The sequence below is a fragment of the Plectrocnemia conspersa genome, unplaced genomic scaffold, assembly GCF_051122295.1.
Source record: "Plectrocnemia conspersa isolate PC_06_02 unplaced genomic scaffold, ASM5112229v1 ptg000005l, whole genome shotgun sequence".
NCBI lineage: Eukaryota > Metazoa > Arthropoda > Insecta > Trichoptera > Polycentropodidae > Plectrocnemia > Plectrocnemia conspersa.
In genome coordinates this window covers 12,511,874-12,535,427 of record NW_028277169.1, presented here as the reverse complement: position 1 = coordinate 12,535,427, position 23,554 = coordinate 12,511,874, and the positions used below count along the sequence as shown (strand labels likewise).

At 30.1% G+C, this 23,554-nt stretch overlaps 1 protein-coding gene across 4 annotated transcripts in view; it reads right to left on the bottom strand.

Annotated features, from left to right (window-relative positions):
- The window catches only part of LOC148234885 (E3 ubiquitin-protein ligase mib1-like), a 660,035-nt gene that overhangs the window by 555,359 nt on the left and 81,122 nt on the right, over positions 1–23,554 (bottom strand). For all 4 annotated transcript variants that reach the window (XR_015809584.1, XM_088185934.1, XM_088185933.1 and 1 more), the window contains exon 10: positions 102–253. Coding sequence is in view for 3 of the 4 variants with exons in the window: in XM_088185934.1 (XP_088042060.1) it covers positions 102–253 (152 nt within the window). In the remaining variant the exon portion in view is untranslated. The remainder of the gene's footprint in view (positions 1–101; positions 254–23,554) is intronic.

Below are 23,554 nucleotides of genomic sequence, written 5' to 3'. Positions count from 1 at the left end.
GAGGCGATTTTATAAAAATGTAAGTTTCCGTTGAAAATTTCCACCCTGCAAAGTGGATTATTTAAATATATATGCAGGCGGCGGGGATGGGGTGGGCTTACCTTGGATTTCCGCGAAGTGCAGCGTGGTGCAGAGCATTGAAGCCATTGTTGTTGGTGAGAGTGACATCAGCTTGGTGATCTAAAAGCAGCGTCAGCATGTCGTCTCGTTTCTTGGAGATAGCATCGTGCAACGGAGTGTCCCCTTCAGAGTCCTGCGGAGAAAAGATATAGCCGACATAAGCACGTGTCTTTTACTACGGGACGTGAATGTAAGACGTGTGTGTGCGGGATTGCAATTTCACAAAAATTTCAGAAAAATGTGTTTAAAATAGCGAACTAACAGGTTTTATGAAAATCAAATACATATAATATAGCAATAATTAAAAAAAACTTACGGTAATAATTAGAAATGCGTTGCATCTTTCTTTCACGACAATCACTAGTTACTAATTTTTTTAGTCTGACTTGATTTTTTAAATATATGACAAATGATCATGTATATCTACTCAGAAGAATCACAATATCATTAGTATTTTTTTTAATATAAAACTTATATATAAGAGAATCTTCAAAGCGGCGAGACAAACTATCGCAATTTATTTTATCTTACCGTAAATATATATATTTAAATTAGCAATGTGGCAAAGAGCAACGAATTTAATAAATTTAATCAAACAAAATATCTATCAAACTCTTAAAAAATATCTAAATCAAACCAAAAAAATGTGTCGAGTTCTTTGATCTTTGGATGCAAATATAAATGTGCAATTTTAAGCACGATCCTTTCAACGCCTTAATATTCATATTGAGCACTCGCGAATAAGACGAAAGTAATTTATTTACACTCTCTCGCTAAAAAGACGCTTCAAATAGGATTTTTTCACAATAAAAAATACTCGAAAGTAGCATACATGTATGTATGTGTATATACATACTTTTCTCGTGTTATAACGTGAGCTATCTCTAAATGTTTACTTTACGCAGAATTCCTATTACGTAAATACAATGTTTTCGACCATAAATTGTACAAGCAACTAAAACAACTTTATGTATTTATGTAATAGGGTAATACAGAAAAATATTTTTCCGAAAAAGGTAATGACATATTTAGCCAAACAATCAAGTAAAGAGCACTGGATATTTACAAATATTCTTTAATTAGTTTTTGTGAACAATTTACAATAACACATAAAACAACACCTGTTTAAAGAACAGATCTAAATAGACCAGTAATAAAAGGTGGTCCACGATTTTAGTATAATTTACTATTTCATCCATTTATTTTTTTATCGATATCACAAAAAATAATACTTAAGATAAAGACCAGTCAATCGAGACAATTTAAAAATAAAAAAAACCTACATTTAAAATCAAAAAATTTAAATAAAAATGGTATATACCTGTACATGGAACACAATAAATAAAATTTTATTGGATCGTGTGCTAAAATACAAAATATGTTTATAAATGACAAGTAGTCTAAATCTATAACAATTAAACTTGTATTTTAACAATGATGATATCAAAGATATTATTTATTATAACCATTTGCGCTTTTTACAAAATAATAATTCTAAATTTAAACGAGAGATAAATAAGAAGGCTAAAAATATTTAAATCTTATAATACATTAAAGTATGTTAATAATAAAAATATAATAATTTAGATACCTACTATTTAGGACCTAGCTCAATTTAATTAAACATCCAATATTCATCAGTAAAATAAAAAAAATCTAGGTAAACCTAATCTGTAATAATCGATCGGAATTATAATTAAATTATGATCTCCCAGATGCGATAGAAATTGAAAAATACTTATATCCATATGGGATTCAAATCCAGATCTTTCAGGTCAATATTCAGTGACTTTATACCACTCGTCTATCGTGCTAGTTAAATTAACAAAATCTGAACAAATCTTAACAATATTTTCATCGTTACGTAAGAATGTGATTCTATTAGAGAGATATACAATTAATTACTGAGGAAAACAAAAGAATAACACAGAAAATAAAGGTAAATATTTATGTTGTTATAACAACATAAATATATAACGAACGTCAATTAATCAAATTAATCATCTTTCAGACAATCTATAAAGAATCATTTATTCATGAGACTATAATTTCCTTTTTCTTGAAATTTTATTTTCAGCTTTTTTAAACAGTTCCACTAATAATTAAAAACATAATTAAATAACGAGCTATTTAATAATTCAACAGACATTTTCGTTGCATTTCAAAGACTGTGCTTCAATTTTTTTTACTGGATTGAGAGCTTCAGTGCAAATTTCAGACACATGCAAATTTTAATTTTATAAATCGTTTGATCATCGTAACTGATTTTTCTAAATATTTTAATTATTCCTAGAGTTATGTTAAAACCTGAGCAAATTTTAATTTAATACTAGATATAAAAATTGTTTTTTAATTATCGCAGTTTCTGTCGTAATTATCTTTATTTAGCCATTATATTTTGTAAATTACAAATTTTTTATACGAATTTTTCTATTACAATCACTTTTTTACATATAATTTGTTTTAAAATTCAGTCACTTTTTTAGATTGACTAGAGACTCAAAAATAAAATCTTTAGTTCTGACGATATTCTTCATAATTAATTTCAGCGTTTTATTTACTCATATTAATAGAATATTTGTGCAGTGCATATATTTCTATAACATTAACCTGGTAATTAGTCGTGTTTTTTTTTGCTGCTCAGTGTTGTCATATAGTAAATTTCTTGTCCATGTTAAAAGCAATAAAATCGTACCACCGCAATAAAAACGCTCGATTATCAAGCGTTTATATGTAGACATATGATAACAAAATTACGAGTGAGAATCGAATAAAGCACATCTAAGCCGAACTTTGCCCAATAGGAGAGCGCAAAAATCAATTATCCCTTCTCAGAAGTCAAAAATTCATGTCAAAAGCAATAAAATCGTGCCGTCGCCGTCGCAGTGGGAACGCTCGTTACCGAGCGTTCCCACTGCGGCGGCGCCGACACGATTTTATTGCTTTTGACGTGAATTTTTGCCTTCTGAGAAGTGATAATTGTTTTTGCGCTCTCCTATTGACCAAAATTCGGTTTGAATATACTTTTATCAGCCCTTTTATATTGAAAGTCCATAGTAATATCGGTAAGCACAGCTGTCATATTCTTAAAAAATAGTGAAATATCGAAATGCAGACAAACTATTGAGTAATCTGTGAGAAGCGATGTATGTCTGTACTTATTCTTCCGCTTATTTTCCCCTAAAAGAGATGAGTTAGCATAGTTTATATTTTAGACTAACTCGAATAAAATTTCTAAAACTATAATTAGTTTCAGAACTTTCATTAGATTAGGTTTGGGTTTGAACTGCAAATATGGACGTTTCGCAACTGTCAAATTGAGTTTTATATACATTTTAGAGCAGCAAATTAGCGCTTATCTATTAAATTAAATGTTTGGGAGTAGAAATATATATCTACTGGTGGAAATGTATTTTGATTTTACTAGTGAAATTATAACTTTACCAAAAAATACTCATTCACTTTAATGTTTATACTTTGTATGAAAATAAATAATGATGAGTATATAATTATATGTATTATAAAAAAATACTACAAAATGAAAAGTTGAACTATATAATTTTACTAGCACATAATTTATATTTTCACTGGTAAAAATATATATTAACTAGTGAAAATGTATTTCGATATGATTTTACTAAAATGATATACTTAAAAAACTTATTTTCGGGATAGATTCGTTTTTTTTTTAATTTTTTTAGAATAACAACATGAAACTGAATATATTATTTATTTTGCTGCATTATATTTAATACAATCTATAAAAACATTAAATTTATATAATACAACTGAGGCTATTGTTGATTTCTTTGCTTCTCCTCAGGTATTCGATCTAAAAATTCAGATCAAATACCTTAATTTACTGCTACTAATTTACATCCGTTGAATATTTCCTCTCATGTCTAATATTTTTAAACAATCAAAAAGCAATCAAGTCAACAATAATTTGCAAACAAATTTTAAACTGCAATCTGTTCCATTGAATAGTAATTTTTATTATGAAATTACTACGTAGAAAGTGGGTGCTTTTGAAGGCAATGTTCCGCTCCTTTTATTTATTGGAACACATCAGTACATACATCTTAAGCAACTATAGCTTAGTTCAGATTCATTATTTGAGGTCGATTTTTACTTTATTAATAAATACATTCTTGGTAAGGGTTTTTCCAGAGTCAGGAATTTGTCCTCTACCCCCCCCCCTCTCGGCAGGCCTGTTACCTAGCAACGCTCTGACTTAACTGACGGAACTGATTGATAAGACATCGCCTTGATTCATAAAATACATGCAAGTGTTAGAAATAGGAGTTTTTAAATTTCACTTTGATAAAAAAAATTACGCAATAAATATTTTTATAGAATCTTAGTAGGCTTTTATAACTTTGACTATATATCATTTTATGATTTCAATGATGATAAGCTACAAGTGATTTTAAATTGCATTCCGCAAATTTCACACAATGATTGATTATGGTCATTTGCTATTACAGCGAGCTTTAGAGCGGAAGGTACCGCCACCGCAGCCAATAAGCTCCGTTCAAGCTTAGAATTCAAAGCTCGTGCACCATCTGACGGAGCACGCTTCGGATGTCACGTGCCAAAGGAAAAATATAGATTGTGGCAGCGGCGCCACGTGAATTTTTCAATTTTTTGCTTCTCATTCTTCCCTTCGGCGAATTTACTCCGGAGCATTTCATATTCACGTCATAATTGAGCCGATAAATATTCCGTACTAGTATAGGCGAGAGCAAAGTTGCGAAAGTACGCTAGAAACAAGCGGTAACAAAAGTTTTGATCAGAAACGGTCTGGTGCACTCTAATAAAATACAGCAGGATTTTTCTACGCCTTGCCGAGCAAAGTTGCTGAGCAATGCATACGGGTAAGTTTTTCTTCTTTACACACAGACCGTTTCTAACAATCAGATGTGGGTGTAAGAATATAAATGTATTATCAGCAATTATCAAGATCAATTTATTCATTTATTTAACCAAAAAATCACATACACAATGGTCCACGTATCCACGAAGAGATTAAAACAAATTTAATAACGTCGTTAATATCGTAAAATTTTCATAAACGCGAGCGCGTTGTCCGTCCGTCCCAGTAACGGGAAAAGTTGGTCAATCATGCTCGTCGTTAGAATTTCGTTATTGTCGTTGCGTTTTCGTGTAACGAGCGACCGCAGCAGGCGTGCACCGAGTGTTAATTGCTCGTTCGGCGGATAATCGCCCCTCGACCGCGATTGTTCGCGATTGTGTTACAAAAGGCTTTTATCGCCCTAGCGACGGGTCAAATTTGTGGCTATTATGACAAATTGAATGCCAACGGCCGGGCTCGTTAGTATCTTGAAATTGCGAACAATACTGCAGCGCTGACGGAACGCGAACTAGTTGACACATTCAGTATTTAATAATTGAATCAATTGGTATTGTAATATATTTAGTTTTCTTTATCGTTATTTACTTAAATTTTTGTAGCGATTCATACATAGCCCCAGTCAAAAGACACGGCACACGCGCATCTGAAGTCCCGCGTACGGTGCCTACGGAACTAGCAGCTGTTTTATGATCCTTTCAAAGGTACGATTTATTTACATATTTACAGTAAACTAAAGAAAAAACAGAATTATACTGACAATATTTTATGTACGAAAATATAAAAACTGCAAAATAAAATTCATTTCACGGTTTTCTTACTGAAAATATATTATAATAGTTGCTAAAAATGACAGATTGATCCAAGCGAAGCATTGATAAAAAGCGTTGATGCGGGTAAGAAAAGTTTTCTTTTTTGTATTATATGTATTTTGAAAGGCATGCTTTTTAATATGAATGTTATGACATATTGCGATTTTAATATAACCAAAAAATTATACATCAATGGAAAAAGTTTTATATTAACTTTTTTTATAAAAATTATTATAAAAAGCTACCTAAATAGTTATATTGTTAATAATTTTTTAATTCATATTTTAAGTATTGAATAAAAATATATGTACACTACATATTATTTTACTCCTAAAACACTTATTTTAACAAATATTATATATTCAAGACATTAAGAACGTTGGATAATATTTACAATGTTTTTTATAACAATTCGGTAAAATAATGCGTTGGTATACAATTTATCAAATATTCTAAAATACACAAACAATTGTCATTTTATCATTGATTATTGTCAAGACTGATACTACAATATGTACATATAATTGTAAATGATATCCATAATTAAGACATTCGGCACATTTAACACAAAACAATTTTAACAAAAAACATAATAAATCTTAGGATTGTGTTTCTTTTGTATGTACTACATATTATATATTGTTTAGTGTTCATTGAGAAAATTTAAAGTTTGAGCCACTAAATACACATAAAAAAGATTTTGTGATTTAATACGTGTATCTATTTATTTATATAATAAGACGCTTATACGCTTTCATTAACAATTCTCGAAAATTCGGGGAGCCGACATAAAATTGTATTTTAAGTATTCCTTGGGGTTTTAAAACATTTCCTAGAGCGGGAGTTATTTCCACGCGCACACATTTTCCGGGCCAGGTAAATTGGCCGGTTTTAATTTAAAAGCTTGTAAGCTCGCCTCAGAGATAAATTGTAAAATATTATAGCCGCGCGTGTACGTATGTTTGTTTGTGTTTCGACCCTAATTTTCAAAGGGATGTTTGTTCAGGGCCGCGACCGAATACGTTCTTATGACATTAAATTACGCGAATTACACGGGGATGTGTAATTAATAAATGGTTAATTTTTATTAGTGCTTTCTTGGCGTGGCGCGACCATAATGAGGATTTGTTGCGCTGAACGTTTTTAACCCCTTTGAATGTTTTCAAAGATTTTAATTTTTATTAATTGCGCCAAAAAACATGCGAGGAAATGGGCAATGTTGTATCATCTACCAAGCGATCAATTATTTTCGTAGTAAAATTTTACAAATATACAAGTCAAGTAAATATATTTTTCACACAATAATTTGCGTTCATTTTTTTTATTTTTAACGATACAGTTTGAATGATCTAAGAAGTGAAAGCAATAATACGCACTACTTTATTTACCTTTTGTAAAAAAATTGAGTATAAAAAGTGTCAATTCATAAATATTTACACTCTATACCATAAATAAGGTAATCCTACACACAAGATGGCAATAAAACTAGCCAGAAACTAACAAACGGGAAGTTATTTTTTTCCCCCTTGGTTTCGCCCGAAGGAGTGCCCTCGATGGGCGTAGAACGGAACTTGCCAGCGAAAGCCTTTAATGAAATAAAACTTAGTTACCCTATCCTACCACCGCCGAATTGCATTAGCATTTGTTACAAAGTTTCCACACGGGTTCAACCGTCTACGCCACGGCCATTGTGCGACACATTAGCGTCTTGTGCAAAAAGGTCAAAGCAGTTGGACAAAGTTGACCCAAGACAGGGAACAGATTACGCCATATCTTGGGGATATTACTTTGGTCCCTGTTCGGAGTGGGTAAGATTAATAATTCTGAGCCACGCGTAAAACAAGCTCCGCTTAAATGTATATAATATATAATACAAAATGATGCAAAGCGTTTTGATTAAATGAAACGAGTCCAGTTCATCATCGTTTAATTATGTGAAAGAAAATTATATAAACTATGAAATAAAGGTTCTACGTGCATTTTTTTAGACGCTTTTAATTTACGTTGTCATACGTTGGAACGTTGCCCATTTGGGAATTGATACAAAAGAGTGTTTGATTTATACTTTTGATTTCTCGTTCAACGAGAGACGTCTACACGATTTGCGACTTCTTCTGCCACTCGGAAAAGTTTTGATCCAATTTTGGTTCTTGGCCAAAATCTGATCGCGCACAACAATCGGACCTGTCATGTTCCGGTGCACATGATATACGTGCTCCATGTTACGGAAAATTTCCAGCGGCGAGGATGTGTTACGTAATAAAATATATAACGCAAATGCGAAGCATACAGACAGTACGTAGAATATAATACGTATTTACGTAATGCATGCAGAACGTGAAATATTACTTTTATCTGTTCGAGACGCGCTCTGGTATTGCCAGGACGTAAGAAAATTTACAAGGTGATGTTAAATAAGAATTTGATAAAATATGATTACTTATACTAAGATGTATAGATTTTTTGATAACTAAAATGTTATTTATTTATTTTAATAAATTTAATTAAGACTATCGTGACCTAATGCGTCATATGGTATTATTAAAAAACACAAAAATATTTTTAAAAAACAACACAATAAAATTGTAACTGACATCAAATAGATCAATGTGCAATGCCAGCATATTAAGGAACCAGATTAAAACAGACATAGGTGAGTCTGCTAGTGCGGACGTTCCGACTCTAGCGGTTATAAGAAGAGGACGCGATCGTGATTATTTTGAAAATATTTTGATTTTCGACAGCACCTTTAAATACATATTTTGAAGATTGTTTGGATATTCGGGGATTACAATTTATAGATTTTAAGTTGTCGGGATCGACTTTTAATATAAAAAATAATCATGAGTTATCTGTTTATTTACTAAAATATTAGGCATATTTAAATTCTTTGGATCAAAAAAAAGGGGTGGGAGTTATAAATAAATTAATAATAAAATCGAAAATTTTTTTAACAATAAATGATGATTTTACTCCTTGAACCGTATTCTGTGTTTAATTTAATGTGTAATTTTAACTTATGTTTTTTCACCAAATCAATAAAATCAGGAGATTTAATCTCGAGTAAAAAATTACTAAAATGTTATTTATTTATTTAATTAATTAAAATTAAGACTATCGTGGCATATTGCGTCGCGATGGAATAAAACAATACATTTTATTATTACAATACACAAAAAAAATCAATATATGGTAAGAAAAATAATAATAAATAGTTTTGGAAGTTTGCAAACTACTTCCACTTGTACTCGCTCCATCATTATTATTTTACTCTGAATCATGTTTTAGTTATGATATTTAAAAATTTTGAAACAAAATTTAGAATGATCGTCAATAATTATAATTATTATAATTTTATCAACACAGTATAATAATAAAGTGATGCACTAATAAAGATATCTGAATTAAATATATTTTCAAATATAAACAGCACACAATCCAAATAAAAACACATAAATAACTGAAGGTCCAGGAAGCAATTAAAAAAAGAATAAGGGAACCCTTTATCTCTGGCATAAAATATCGACACCAATCCGAGAACGAACGAGAGCGAGAACCAGAACGCTGCAAGAATAATGAAGCGTGTAACGGTCATTTTAAAACATCTCATTACAAATAGTTGATTAAGAATAGTTAAAAAATATATTGGGTATTTGAATAATTGAATTAGAGTTTCAAGTTAGCACGATATAATTTAAAAATAAATTCTGTTTTTTTTTACAAAAACCATAATAGAACATATAAAAATTACGATTTATCACAAATATAGCTTAAAAAAATACTAAATAAAACAATATGAAATTACGATGAGTCTTGAATAGTTTTAGAAGTATGCAATGGGTGAATCTATGACTTAAATAAAAGTTTCCTCAACAATTTTGTAATCAGAAAACGAATTTTATTTTTAGTTTTCTGATTACTCGCTCGAAAAAAATGCTTAATTGGCTTTTAGAACATATTTTTTTGCGTAATTAATCTAGATTTTACTTCTTGCAACTTCATGAAGAAATAATAGACTAATTCTTCATGAAAATGATACGTTTCTGCCTTTTATGTAACATTTAAGATGTACTACAAAATATCATCAATAAAAAAACATTTTAAATATCTAACAATTTAATGTTAATACGTGTTATCTAAATTTAGCCGCAACACACGCAAACACGCTCAAACAGACACTAGGCGTAGCTGGCAAAGCAAACTGCCAACAGGCTGATTCTCTTTTTATTTTAATTTTGGTTTAGCCCAACATCACCTTTGAGCCACTAGGAATGCCACAACTTGAGCTGCAAAACGACCTGGATCTTCTATATTTAATTTATTGGACAACTGTTAAAGCAACTATAATAAAATAAGACTAATTTGTAGTATGCATTTTAATAAAGGAATATACAAAGAATTAGTATCGCGAATGTTTCCAATAAAATATTTTTTTTTTATATATAAAATTGTTCAAATTACAAAATAATATTGCTTGTATTTTTGTTATAATATATAGAAATAAATTCTAGAGATTTTACTTATAGATACAATTTTTACAACATTTTCTCAGAATATGTATTTATTAATAAATATAGTATATATTAAAGTTTAATGCTACATCTCTTTGTTTAAAATAATTTGTCTTATATTTAATAAAAAAAAATATAGAGAAAAATGGTTAGAAATGTCAGAATGAGAGAAAAATTATGCAAAAATATATTATCATTTTATTTATGTAAAGAAAACCATGCATTAAAATGCATTTTAATTTCACAACAAAATTAATTTTAAAATTATTTTGCTGAAAAACTTGAAAAGAGATAATTTTATATTTTGATCTAAAAGAAATGCTATAACAACGCTTAGTAATAATACTAATAAGAAATTGTTTATTAAAAAAATGTTACAGAGTCTTATTGAGGTGAAGCAACAACAGCTTAAGAAAAAAATCTTAATAACTAATTATTATTTTTGTTTCGTATATTAATAGGTACATTTTATGTAATCGACAATATCATACGTTATCATAGAATACATAGTTTTATTACATTGCTTTTTATGTTATTTTTTATATTTGTAAGGTAAAAACATTTATTTACCTGTTATTCGTATATTTGGTGAGTAAAGTAACTATGTATAATAATATTTTTATAATATACGGTGTTTTCTCATATTTCATACATTTTACTTTCAGATTTAATTCTATGTATAATTAAGCTATTCATAGCAAAACTCCCATTACCAATATCACCCTTCAAATTAGGATGAATGAACGTATATCGAGTTACGTGATTATGTTGAGTTAAATTGCCAACATATTGCGTCTATATTACAGAGTCAAGACGCACATAACGGCTCGTGTGAACCAATTTGCAATTATAGGACAAGATTAAGCTAAATATTCAAGACGTGTCCCTACTAACCATAATTGAACATATAATTTGGAGCAATTGTGCGTAGAGTGGTTTAATTTTGGATTTTCTTCAAAAATAACTTTGGATGGGATAGACGATAAAGCTATTCGGTTGAAATTGTGTTATTTAGTTTGAATTCGCGCAGCCAATTAATAAGTAACGCACGTATGTCTCGTTTGTGATTAAACTAATTGCTTTGAAATGGTGTAATTGAATTATTTTGTACAGACATGTATTAGGCTTCCTAGAATTTATATAAGATATTCTAGGAATTTTTATGTAATAAATATAATTAATATATTACAATTTTATAATTATAATTAGCTAAAAATATCTGTAGAATGACATTACTAAGTATCAATTATTAATCATTGAACGGTTTTGAATACACACACTCACTCGCTTTCGTTGGAAATAAAATTAATTAAATTGTGATTGTTGAAAATATAAATAATATTATATTTTATTTTAAACATTGTAAGTGTATACAATTTAGAATTCATAAAAAAAGCTTAAGAAACATTATAGGTACCAGATTAATTTATTGTATTATATTGATCGTGTTCTTTTTATTACAAATAAAAAACTAGTATTCATTTTTCACATAACTAAATATAAAATTATTTTGCCAGGAACAAGATTTATTATCACTGAATGAAAAAAACGTGCGTCAAAAACGGTTGCGGTCGACGAAATTACAATTAAACATTAATGTGTTCAGAAATAGAATTAGCTCGAACAAAGGATCCATTGATTAAATGTAAATATTACTGAGATCTTGTGTCAAATGAAACAACATTAATAAAATTAAAGTGACAGTAAAAATATTAAAATCATACAATATGTGAAATCTTACATCATTAAAAGGAAACACAGAAACAAAGATTTTAAAAAAAAAATAGTGATTGTTGATAGTGTTCGATCGGCCGGCGTGCGGAGTATTTTCTCGCTGGCCGATTTATGATATTCTACACAACCATTTATAATCATACCAACATTTATATATCATATGGTATACATTAAAGCTGATACAGAGAATCAATATTTACCAATCAGATTCCTTCGCGGCATGCACACGCCGAATCGGCAAAATGCTCTCGTTTCGAAACTATAGCAAAGTTTCTCAAAGGTTAGTTCTTGTTGTTGTTACGAAATCGACTAGTGGTTTCGATGTGGTTTCCGTTGTACCGCCGGTATACAGGTGAAAAGTTCTCGTCTACAAAAGTTGATATCTGATTTCTTACTTACCGCTTTGTTTCTGTAAGCTCCAAATTTATATTTCCCCAGATGCCCGAGGAACGATTCCTGATACAGGCCGGCACGTTAGTAACGCCCTTACGTGCTTGTATTATTAAAGAAAAATCTCGCTAAGGGTTATTTTTATATGAAAATATCATTGCAATTGCAATATAAGCAACTCAGCTCGGAATTTATTTTTTTTATATTTGAGTACATGGATTTTCCAATTCATTAAAAATCATCAATAAGCAAAGATCTAATCCCAAATTGGATTTTAGGAATAAAGCAGAATTCACAATAGTTATGCCGAATTGTCGGTTTATTTCGTCTATTATGCACGACGTCAAAGCAAACCAACTTAAATCGATTCAACTACCTATATATAATTACTTATTGTGCCATAGTGGATGTCCAAGATTATTGCCTGTCAAGGCGCATAAAGGCAAGCATGATTAAATGATAGCGATGAAATATTAAATGTATCAAACAATGGCATAGAGAATCACTAGAAACTAATCAACGTTAAGAGCATATCTTTGGTCAAACTTTATCTAATAGCAATCGTTGCAATTATATTATTTTTTAAATATAGCAAAAAACATAAGTACCTATTAACATATAATTTTTAAATCGTGTTTATTATTTTTAGCTGGAATTGTAAATTATATGTATAATTTAATATTTGGGTACTATATTAAATTTTTATTAAATACTCTTAAAAATTCCATTGTATAATATAAAATTTTATTATAACTTCGAACTATTCTAAATCTTGAGATATTTTTATTTATTTTTTTTAACTGAAGTAACAAATTAAAAAAAAAATGTTTTTCACCTAATATGTACGACATAACTCGATTTGAATTATTGAATTACTTCTTGCTATTTATAATTTATAATTAAAAAAAAATATTGTGCCTAACCCACATGAACCTAAAAAAAATATTACAGCTGCTATTTTTAAAATATTCTAAGTCGCATAATATTTTATGCATAAGATATTTACTTTATTAAATATATAAAAATGCCTACTTTGAGAAACTACGGTCTCAATCATTTGTATTATTTTGTTAAATGCCTTTGTGAAAAAGTTTATTAATTATAATTAATTTATAAATATTACAAGCATATTTTACCGTACTTAAAATATAAAATGAAATATCTATTGCTTTGAAATTTTCAATTAAAAATATTATTCTAAGGTTAGTAGACATATTAAGAACGCACTCTTAATCAAGCGAAGATGCACTTTAATTTAGATATTCCCTAAAATATGCAATGTGCTATAGAATATTTTAGGAAACTATTTTGCAAACAATCACCCAATTGCCATTTTATATAATAAACACAAATACTAAGTAAATAGTGAGACACAAGACTGTAATCAAAGTTTAAAACTTTGTGACGTATATTTTATAATCAATAGATGTTACTATGCACCACTTAACTTAATTATATTTTAATTATTCATAACGATATTTATTCGTGAGATTAAGAATATGCAGGAAAACTTAATCTGTGATTATCGATTGGTATCATAATCATAAAATAATTAATTATTTCGGACCCCTTCACACGAACCTTCACGGACCTTCACAAATCAGGTATTTCGTGTAATGGTTTAATGACTTTAACAAAACGATAGACTAGTGTTATAGTCAATGATTAATACTGAAAAAATCTGGGTTCGAATCCTGTATGAAACTTTGTGTTTTTCAATCAATATCCAGATTATTATATCATTAAATACTGATCGATCATCATAGCTCTTTTTTATTTTAATTATATATCACGATATTCGTCCGTGAGATTAGGAAAATCTAGGAAAACATTATATCCGATCGAAATTTAAATTTGATATTATAAATAATTTTTATCTACTTGACATGATGGGATGTCTTTTTTATCGTCTTAAAAAACGCGATTTTAGTGCTGGTAACTATTTGTTTTTCACTGTCAAATATTATTGTATTTTTGACAATGAGAAACAGATGGCACTAACATATTAATAAATACCGTAAATATTTTTAACAAAGCGTAATATAATAGCAAATATTGAGATTTAACTGAAGCATATTATCGAGCCATTGAAGGGTTTTATAGAAATTTAAATATAACAGTTGCTTGGCACTGATCAAATCTCCCGAAATTACAGTAAAGTCAGTAAGCAGAATCTGATAAAAGCATTTAAATAATCTGATTTCGCAGACAACTATATTAATTTTTCAACAATACTAACTTATTGTAATTAAATATAATTTACAGTTGATAGGTTTTTATAATGTGTTAATCCCTTTTCCTATTATTAAAAATGTATTATCTAAAGAATTGAAGTATTGAAATTAATTTCTTAAAAAATGTTATATAGTAAAATAAATAAATAATGTTCGTCCACTTAAAAGGACGGTTTTAATATATATATAATACTATATACAGGCGGCCCTCGACTTTCGCACATAATTGGTTCTTGAAAATGTGTGCGAATGTTGAATGTACGAAAGTCGAGGGAAGTAAAAAAAATTGAAATTGTGTGTATTTTAAAATATTTATTTATCAAGTAAATATAAGATGTTTAAGAGGCGTTTAAGAGACACGTTTAAGTGGGGTTTGCGGGTGTTTCCTTTAAAAAATTATCAAGAGTTAACTGTTTTCCACTATTCTTTTTCTTTTCTTCATATAGTATTTTATAACATGCTATGTTTTTATTGATCGCCCTACGCACTTGAGATATGCGTTCTCTATTGGGATCACAATCTTCCATAATATTTAAAAATTTGTCAAGGTGCGTGAAGGCTTCATTCATATTTTTCATTGTTAAAGAGTTTTCCCAAATAAACCTGTCTCATCTACATTAAATATTTGGCCAGAGGAATATTCTCTATCTTCAATAATTTTGGATAACTAGGAAATAAATTCTTTTGCAGCATCTTTATCCGCATCAGCCGATTCTCCAGTAAATATAATATTATGAAAAGAATACCTCATTTTATAATTGTAAAATCAACCGTTACTTGCTTGAAAAACCGTGTTAAAATCTTTTTTTAATCTATCCTTCCAATCTTTGTGCAAACTAAGAGCTTTTGCATGAATAATTGAAATACTCAGAGGAACATATTTTTGATGTTGGTCATCGATCCACGATGACAAAGATTTTCCATTTCATCAATGTTTTTTTTTGCTGTGTTTTTTTGGAAACATATCTTTAAAGATTGCGGAAATATATCTTTATTTTCCACAATTTTGAACGTATTTCTTAATTATATTTTTATTTTGCAAAATTGAACATATCGCAGACCTGTTTGTATCATACGAACGTCCGATTGAAGCAAAAGATTCACCGCTATCAGAACATCTAATAATTTCCATCTTTGTCTTGAATCGTGTGAAGTTTATGATTCCTTGATTTATTTTTGTTGGTATCAAGTTTTTCTGTTTCTCACTCGTGTTTATATTTTATTTAATTTAAAAAAAAAATTTAAAACAATTGTTTTTTTTTTAAATTGTGCGAAATAGCGAATTGAGCGAAAGTCGAACGTCCGAAAGTCGAGGGCCGCTTGTATCCAAAATATGTATTTTAATGATTTATATACATGCATATAATCTCTTAGGCGTTTTGTATATAGTATTTATACATTTCCATATAAATACAAATATATATTAGATTAGTAACGGGTTCCTCTGTTCGAGTGTCATCTCTAACCGTACCCGTCGCCACTAAACCACGTTCTTGTTAGTGGAATAATTTAATTTCGATCAGTTTAACCATTCTCCGGTGAGTAATGACCGGTCGAAACGGCACTAGCTAGCCACACTGGTACGGTTATCCATCTGTGGTTATCTGTCGAGGGTATCTGCTTGCATAAACAATGGGCTTGTGGTACCATTCTGGACGGTCTCTTAACAACCTGAGAGAAATCACTGCGACGTATTGACATCACCGATGAGATTATTAGTTAAATAGCGAACCATATATTATTTGTTACGCATTATATTATATAAAAATTCTCGATTTCATCGTCGTGAATCGAACCTTTTAATGCCTGAACTCCTTGCTGCGTTACGACAATAAACTGCGTTAACTGTCGGCGTTACCTTGTTAACTGTTTACACTTATAAATTATACGATCCAAACTATAAAATTAACCTTCTACGATATGGCTAGTAAGATTCGAGGGTTAAGGCTCTCTAGGGCCTATAAACAGCCGAGTCGCTGACACGAGTTGTTCTTTTTGTTTTACGATCCCTAGGGTTCATTACACTTCCAGTATCTATTTTATTTACAGTTCGTTATTGCTTGCGAATTTTCGGAATTCAATTAGTGAGCGATTTATTTATTCTACTAGTTACGCTGCTACAGTTTTTCAATATGTTTAAGGAATTCAATTAAGTTTTGTATTAAGCACATGGGCTCTAAAATAAATCGAATAATTTATAGTATAACAGTCGCGCTTGCTTCCATTGCATCATACAATTAAAACACCTGTCATTTTTCAGCGCGGTAAAATGTGCCAAAATGTATTCACTTATAAACGTGCCAAAATTTATTCATGGAGACAGGTTTGTACGATTTCACGTTAATAACCCGCAAAGTTAAGTTGTCTGTTTGCGTCTGAAGCGCGGTTATATGGAGTGAAAATAATGCAACTATATGTAGCGAAACGGTTAAATGTAACGTGGCGTGCCAATTACTTTTTAGTTTGTCCATTTCATTGTTTTTCACGACCGTAGTAGTATATATTATGACGTAGTTTAATGGGACGCTTATGAAAACCAAAATGTAACTAATTTACTGCGGGTTCAATAACGCGACCGAAAAGGATCGGACGTATTTATATTGTGCCGTTAACGCGTTAACGGCCTGTGTATAATATAATGCGTACATTTCCCGAGCGACACAAGCGAACCGATCGCTTTTATAACGCTGTTAATATAAATTTGCAATATTGCCAATTAATTAGTCTGCTTAATATATTTTTTTTAAATCCAATCCAATTAAAATCAGTGATCAGCTCTGGGTTCAAATCGCAAATGCACCCGGTTGTATTTTTTTTTTAATTTTAGATCATGTCTGGGAGATCGAAATTAATGATTATTATATAATCTGATCGATCATCACATATTAGCTTTTCCTACATTTTTCTATTCTCATAAATTAAAATCGAGATAGCTCGTTATTTATAAGCTATTTCAACTCATAGAAAATAGCATATGTATATATTAAAATAAAAATAAAAAACAATGCGTGTAATCTCTGTACTATTCGACTCAAACTATTGTAGATAAAACGCGGTAAGAGCTTAGGGTAAATATTTACAGCTCATTCGAGTACGTCATCACGTATCAATCTAGCAAAGTTGATGCTTGCATTTTTTTCCTAAGCTGGCTGTTCCATAAGTGAGTATTTATATAATACCGATAAATTGATTGAATTTTATTTTGGTCACTATATGTATATAAGTCTTTAAGAAAAACCTTAAAAATAATTTGCTAAAAATTCATATAAATATAAATCTATAGCTTTAATATAAATATAAAGCTTTATAAATAGCCTGATATAATTTAAAAATATATACAAAAATATGTATGTTTCTGTAATTGCCAAAAAAAGTAGTATAATATGTTTGTTGTTGTAACTATTAGAAGAAACTACTGTGGAAATAGCAACAATCAGTTACAGTGAATTGATGTTGTATTTTATATAACTCGTTCTTTATTTTTAATGTTTTACGATATATATAAATACATAATTTAAACGGCTACATGTGTCATCACAAACCGAAATTTTAGATAGCGAGATAAAAGATAACTCATAAAAAAACGAGATAAAGGATAACCAATGAAGACTATCTAGGAGACTACCTCGAATCATATTTTTTTTTATTTTTTTATGTCTGAGAGTTAAATTAGTTTCTTATGAGTCTGATAAGTTTTCCTGTACACTTTAATCTCACGGATGAATATCGTAATAAATATTAATACCATTACGATATACCAGTGGTATAAGTTCGTAACTAATATCTGAAAGACTTATGTTAAAATCTAATATAGGGCCTAATATATATAAATCGTAGTTAATAATTAAAATAAAATAATATTGTAAAAATTATATTTGAGTAATAAATAAAAAATATGAACCTGATTTACAGATTGATTTCAGTCTGGTGGCTCACTATTTATTAGTTGTGTTAACCCCGTTGTAACACATTAAAAGACGGAATAGCGTAGTCCGTAACGTCTCAGACTAATAACTCTGAGGTTGCGAGTTCGAGTCCCAAAAGCGGCACATGATTTTTTTATTTATAAAAATTGCGCTTTTATAAAAAAACCGGCCTAAGCTCCAGTTACATCTATTGGTTACAAAGTATATTACATATATAGATTAATACTTGTAGGTATTCATTAAATCTGATTGACTTACTCAGTTGGTACAGTTGGGCTTACGCCTGGCAGGTTACAACAGAGGATTTAATAAAAAATCGCCTATCATGTTATAACGAAGGATTCACAACAAATAATTAATAAAATAGTTTGATGACCTAATGCCCTATGACAAATGATAGGCGATAAGAGTCAAGAGATAATTGCAGCTAAATCATTGCTGATAATATTTACGTTGAAAATGCGCACTATAGAAAAAGCAAACTTTTTCACCTTCCGTATATTGTAACCATAGCAAAGGGGTTACCACCGGGGCTATGCCCTTAATAAAGCGAAACCAGCGCCTCCAAAGACAGCGATACCACAGAAGCTATGACGTCGCTAATTCGCGCCCCACTACAAAACCAAAAATCCAAATTACAATATTTTTTATAAATCCATCATCACATTAACACGCTAAATTTAAAAGGGACGCTGCGAGCTAAAAATGATTGTTAAGAATCCTAGGAATTCTAGATATATGCTGTGCAAATTTTATGGCGTTAGAATTCAACAGATTTAATGCTTTAAAGTTAGGATTTTCATGATTTTAATTGAACATAATTGAGGCAATCCATTAAATAAAAAGGCGTATTTAAACCAAAAAAGCCTTATGGTAAAACTCCAATTTTCTAAAGTACGCACTTTTAATAAAGCATATCCATTCATAAATCATAGAATCTATTGTTAGGGCTTCGCGTTTCTTTAAAGCGAATAAAATATAAGAACTATTTATTTGGCGAAGCAATTTCGATACTCGTTTTGACAATAGTACAATACATTGTTTAGCAATGACAAACGATTATAGAAAAGTTTTCACAATAGTTTTTTATCTATTTGATATTAGATTTCTTAGGAGTTTATGTATAAAGTGCTTAAATGTAAATGACGCTTTTTGATAAGAAAGAATGAAAAATCTTCAACATTTAAAATTTCAAGAAAAAAGACAAAACTGTCACGAGAAAGAAGCAGACCTGACTTTGTAAGCATCAGTAAGTCTTCATACTTAACCTAAGACCACTTTCACGGGTTTTGCTTGTGAACGTAAAACTAATATTCGTAAGGAGCTAGAATGCCAAGCGATTTATTTTTATTATATTTTTTTATTATTTAGATTTTCCCCATGCATCATGATGGCCTTTAAACATACATACATACAAATACAAAACATCAACCTATACGCTCATATACATACGTATTCATACACACACTCATAATAAAGATTTATAGAAAATGTTCAATTATAGTGCACACCTAATATAGATGAGTACCAATTTTTATATTTTTTCAGCTTCTCATAGCTATTGCCGAAAACACCCATGTGTTTGGCAAGCTCGTTGAGAAGCTGGATGGCTCATGTAAAAGGAGTTCTCAAGCACTGACGTCCTGGTCACGATGAGCAAGAATAAGGGACGCGATTGCGACTCTAAGCTTGAAGTTGAAAATAGCTGACCATTAATAGATTGTCGACACCACCCCTTAGCAATTTAAATATGTTGAGAAATTAATAATTATCGAGAAATACAACAATAAAAACTATATAATATGTTTAAAACAATATTGCAATGTACGGTTATGAAATATCCCCATATGTTTAAATATAGTCCTGTAAAAGATTTGTACCTAAGATAGAAAAAGGTAAGGATTTCTTATGGCGTTTAGGCCTGATTTCCAATAAAAAAAAATTCAGTTAACGAGAATAATAGAACGAGCAAGAAGTTTGGAAGACAAAGCATTTTCTTATCTATATTATTTTTATATAAAAAATAATGTAGATAGGGAAAAGGAGGTAAAACAAGAATATAAATAAACTTCTTTCATTATTAAATTTATTATGTTTAATTAATAAAAATATATATATATGAGAGACTTTGAGGTCAGTCTGTAGACACGCCTTATAGGCTCGCCCTCGACATTAATCTCGGCATAATGACGTAAGAATTCAATGATCGATGACCTTTCATGTCGAAGCGTCGTCGTCGGGGTGCAGAAACCATTATTTCTGAGGACGGCGGCACAAAAGGGAAAAGAAGACGGAGAAGAAGGTAATGCGAAGAGCTCAAAAGGGCAGCGGCCCACGCTCTCTGCCGGTCGAGCCGCTTGACTAGATAAAGCTCGTTTGATAGTTTTCCCGACGGAGGTGGGTATCCCCATCCCACGTACATGGTACATGGCAGTCTGCGGAGCAAAACTCCAAAGTCTCGCTAGATCAGCGGCCGTCCGTCCCTAATTTAATTGCCCGTTGATTTCTTGCCGGTTCACCGGGCGGGACGTGCTATCGCTGGTGAAAATACACACCAAACTATGCTGGTGAAGGTATAAGGCAATCTAGATAAAAATTATATATCGCTGCACAGACGCTTTCTTGTGATACGTGCGGAAGTACAAGGAAGCCTTTGGGGTTAAAGGCCAATCAATAGTAAAAACACTATTATCTCATTCTGCTTTTTGCGTTGTAAGAATAATAATAATTAAACTATTTTATAACATATTATTTCATAACACATCACAATAGAAAATAATAAATATTTAACTAGATGTATAATAAAAAACCTAGCATCATTAAATTTAACTTTAATTTATTCGATATGCTGCTTATGAGATTTTTTGAAGAAAAAAATACTAATTTAAATAAAATAATATTGCAATAAATTAAAGCAGTAGTGTATAAAAGAGTTTTTAAATATTTTTCTTTATGTTTAATTTTAATTGAATATAAATATAATTTTTATTGTATTATACGAACAATAATTATACAATTAAACAATAATTCAAAGACTAAAAAAACAATTACGGTGCACACCTAAAATAAATTACCACCCTATTGCCAAAAATGTCATTGTATTTAAAAAGCTCATTGAGAGATTGGATGGCTCGTGCAATTAGCGATTTCAAGCGCTGACGTCCTAACCGCAACGGATAAGAATAAGGGACGCAATCGCGACTCTAGAGCACCCTAAAGCTTTCAGCCAAATGTCGCCTTTTATTGACAAAATGTCGACACAATCTCTTAGTAAATTCAAACTGTGCCGAAAATCGAATAAACTGTATCTCAACGCTCTTAGCATAAAAACCCTATTTGCGGTAAAACAGTCAGTTCGAGAGCTATCCATTTCATCATTATTAATAATTGAAAAAAGATAGTATGTTTGGGTTAACGCCTCTACTATTAGCTCTAATATATATTCTTATCATTACTCCTGTTTATATTTTAAACAAATTTATAGAAATTAAAATCAATCAATCAGAGTAATGATAATTATATCGAATATATATCTCCGGATCGTGTGCTTTAAAGCTAATAGTAGGAACGTAAACCCAAACTTGTCATCTCTTTCTCAATTATGGCTAATGGTGAAATGGATAGCTCTCGAACTGACTGTGTTAACGCAAATAAAGTATAAGCTACAAATATAGATACAACTTGTACTCCCTCTCGTAGAAATATCTTAATTTTTTTTTTAATTCTCTTTAACACCATGGAGTACTATACTTCACTTAAATTTAATACAATTAAGCAATATTCGAAAACGCTACAAACTAGCCTTTTAACAATAGATTATTAAAGTAACAAGCGCTCCGCATAACAAAGCTGAGTATCCTAGACAAAATATTCATTCTTACTCGAGCGTCAAACCCAAATCATCGACGGAAGTTTTATGCTTAAAATACTTCCGCAATAACTGTAAAATAATTTCGCCAGTCAAAAGGATTCTTGACGATGCTGAAAAATAGCCGACTGTCGTTCGACCTTCTTCACAGCGATTGCGGTTTTTTTTGTAAAAGGAGTAAATCAAAATCTGTGCAAAAACTCGAAAACACTTTCTAGTCATCATATTTATTGCCACATAAATATCGTTAATAAAGAGCACAAAGAGCATAAGATCCAGATTGGATCCTGTGGTACAATTTCTGTTAGATTTTTTTGAGTGGCTCACATTGAAACTATAAAAAAGCTAACACTACCGTTTTTGATATAGTATAAGTTATTAAATAATAATTGCATATATAATTAAGAGCGTCTATACTTTATTTTTAAAGGATAAATGTAATTTTGATTGATATATAAATCTGTGGTTCTTCTTTAATACAATATGAATTAAACAATGATTTTCTTAAAATGCAATTTAAATTTATGAATGGAAAATTTAAGAATAAGCTGTTTATAACCTAATAAACATATAATTGTGCCGAACTTTAAATAATTCAAATCTACGATATTTTTGGTTTAAATAACCACTATTTAGCGCCACGCTTCCGGGTCCAACGCCAGGGCTTTGCCCTTGTTTTGTCTGGTCCACACCGAAAGCATACCCAGTAAGTTATAAAGAATCAATATAAGGAATACAGGTACATACATACATATTCATATGGTACATAATAAAATAAAGAGTATCAACAGCAATATTTTTGAAAATAATGGAGCATTTAATTTTAATTATTCTTGCTGCCGACAAGACTCATTCAGTTACTGTTTCTGTGAGAAATATTACTAGTAGTGTGTTGCAGCAGCAGCAACAACTCGGAGTGCTAAAAATATTATTATAATAAATACCTATGGACAGACTTTAAATAAAACACTATTCTAAAATAAGATACTAAATGTTTTATTAAAAATGTTGAATGATTTTTTTATTTGACAAATAATTTACAACTCAAATCCATACAAAAAACATGAAAAAAAAATTTGCCTCTAC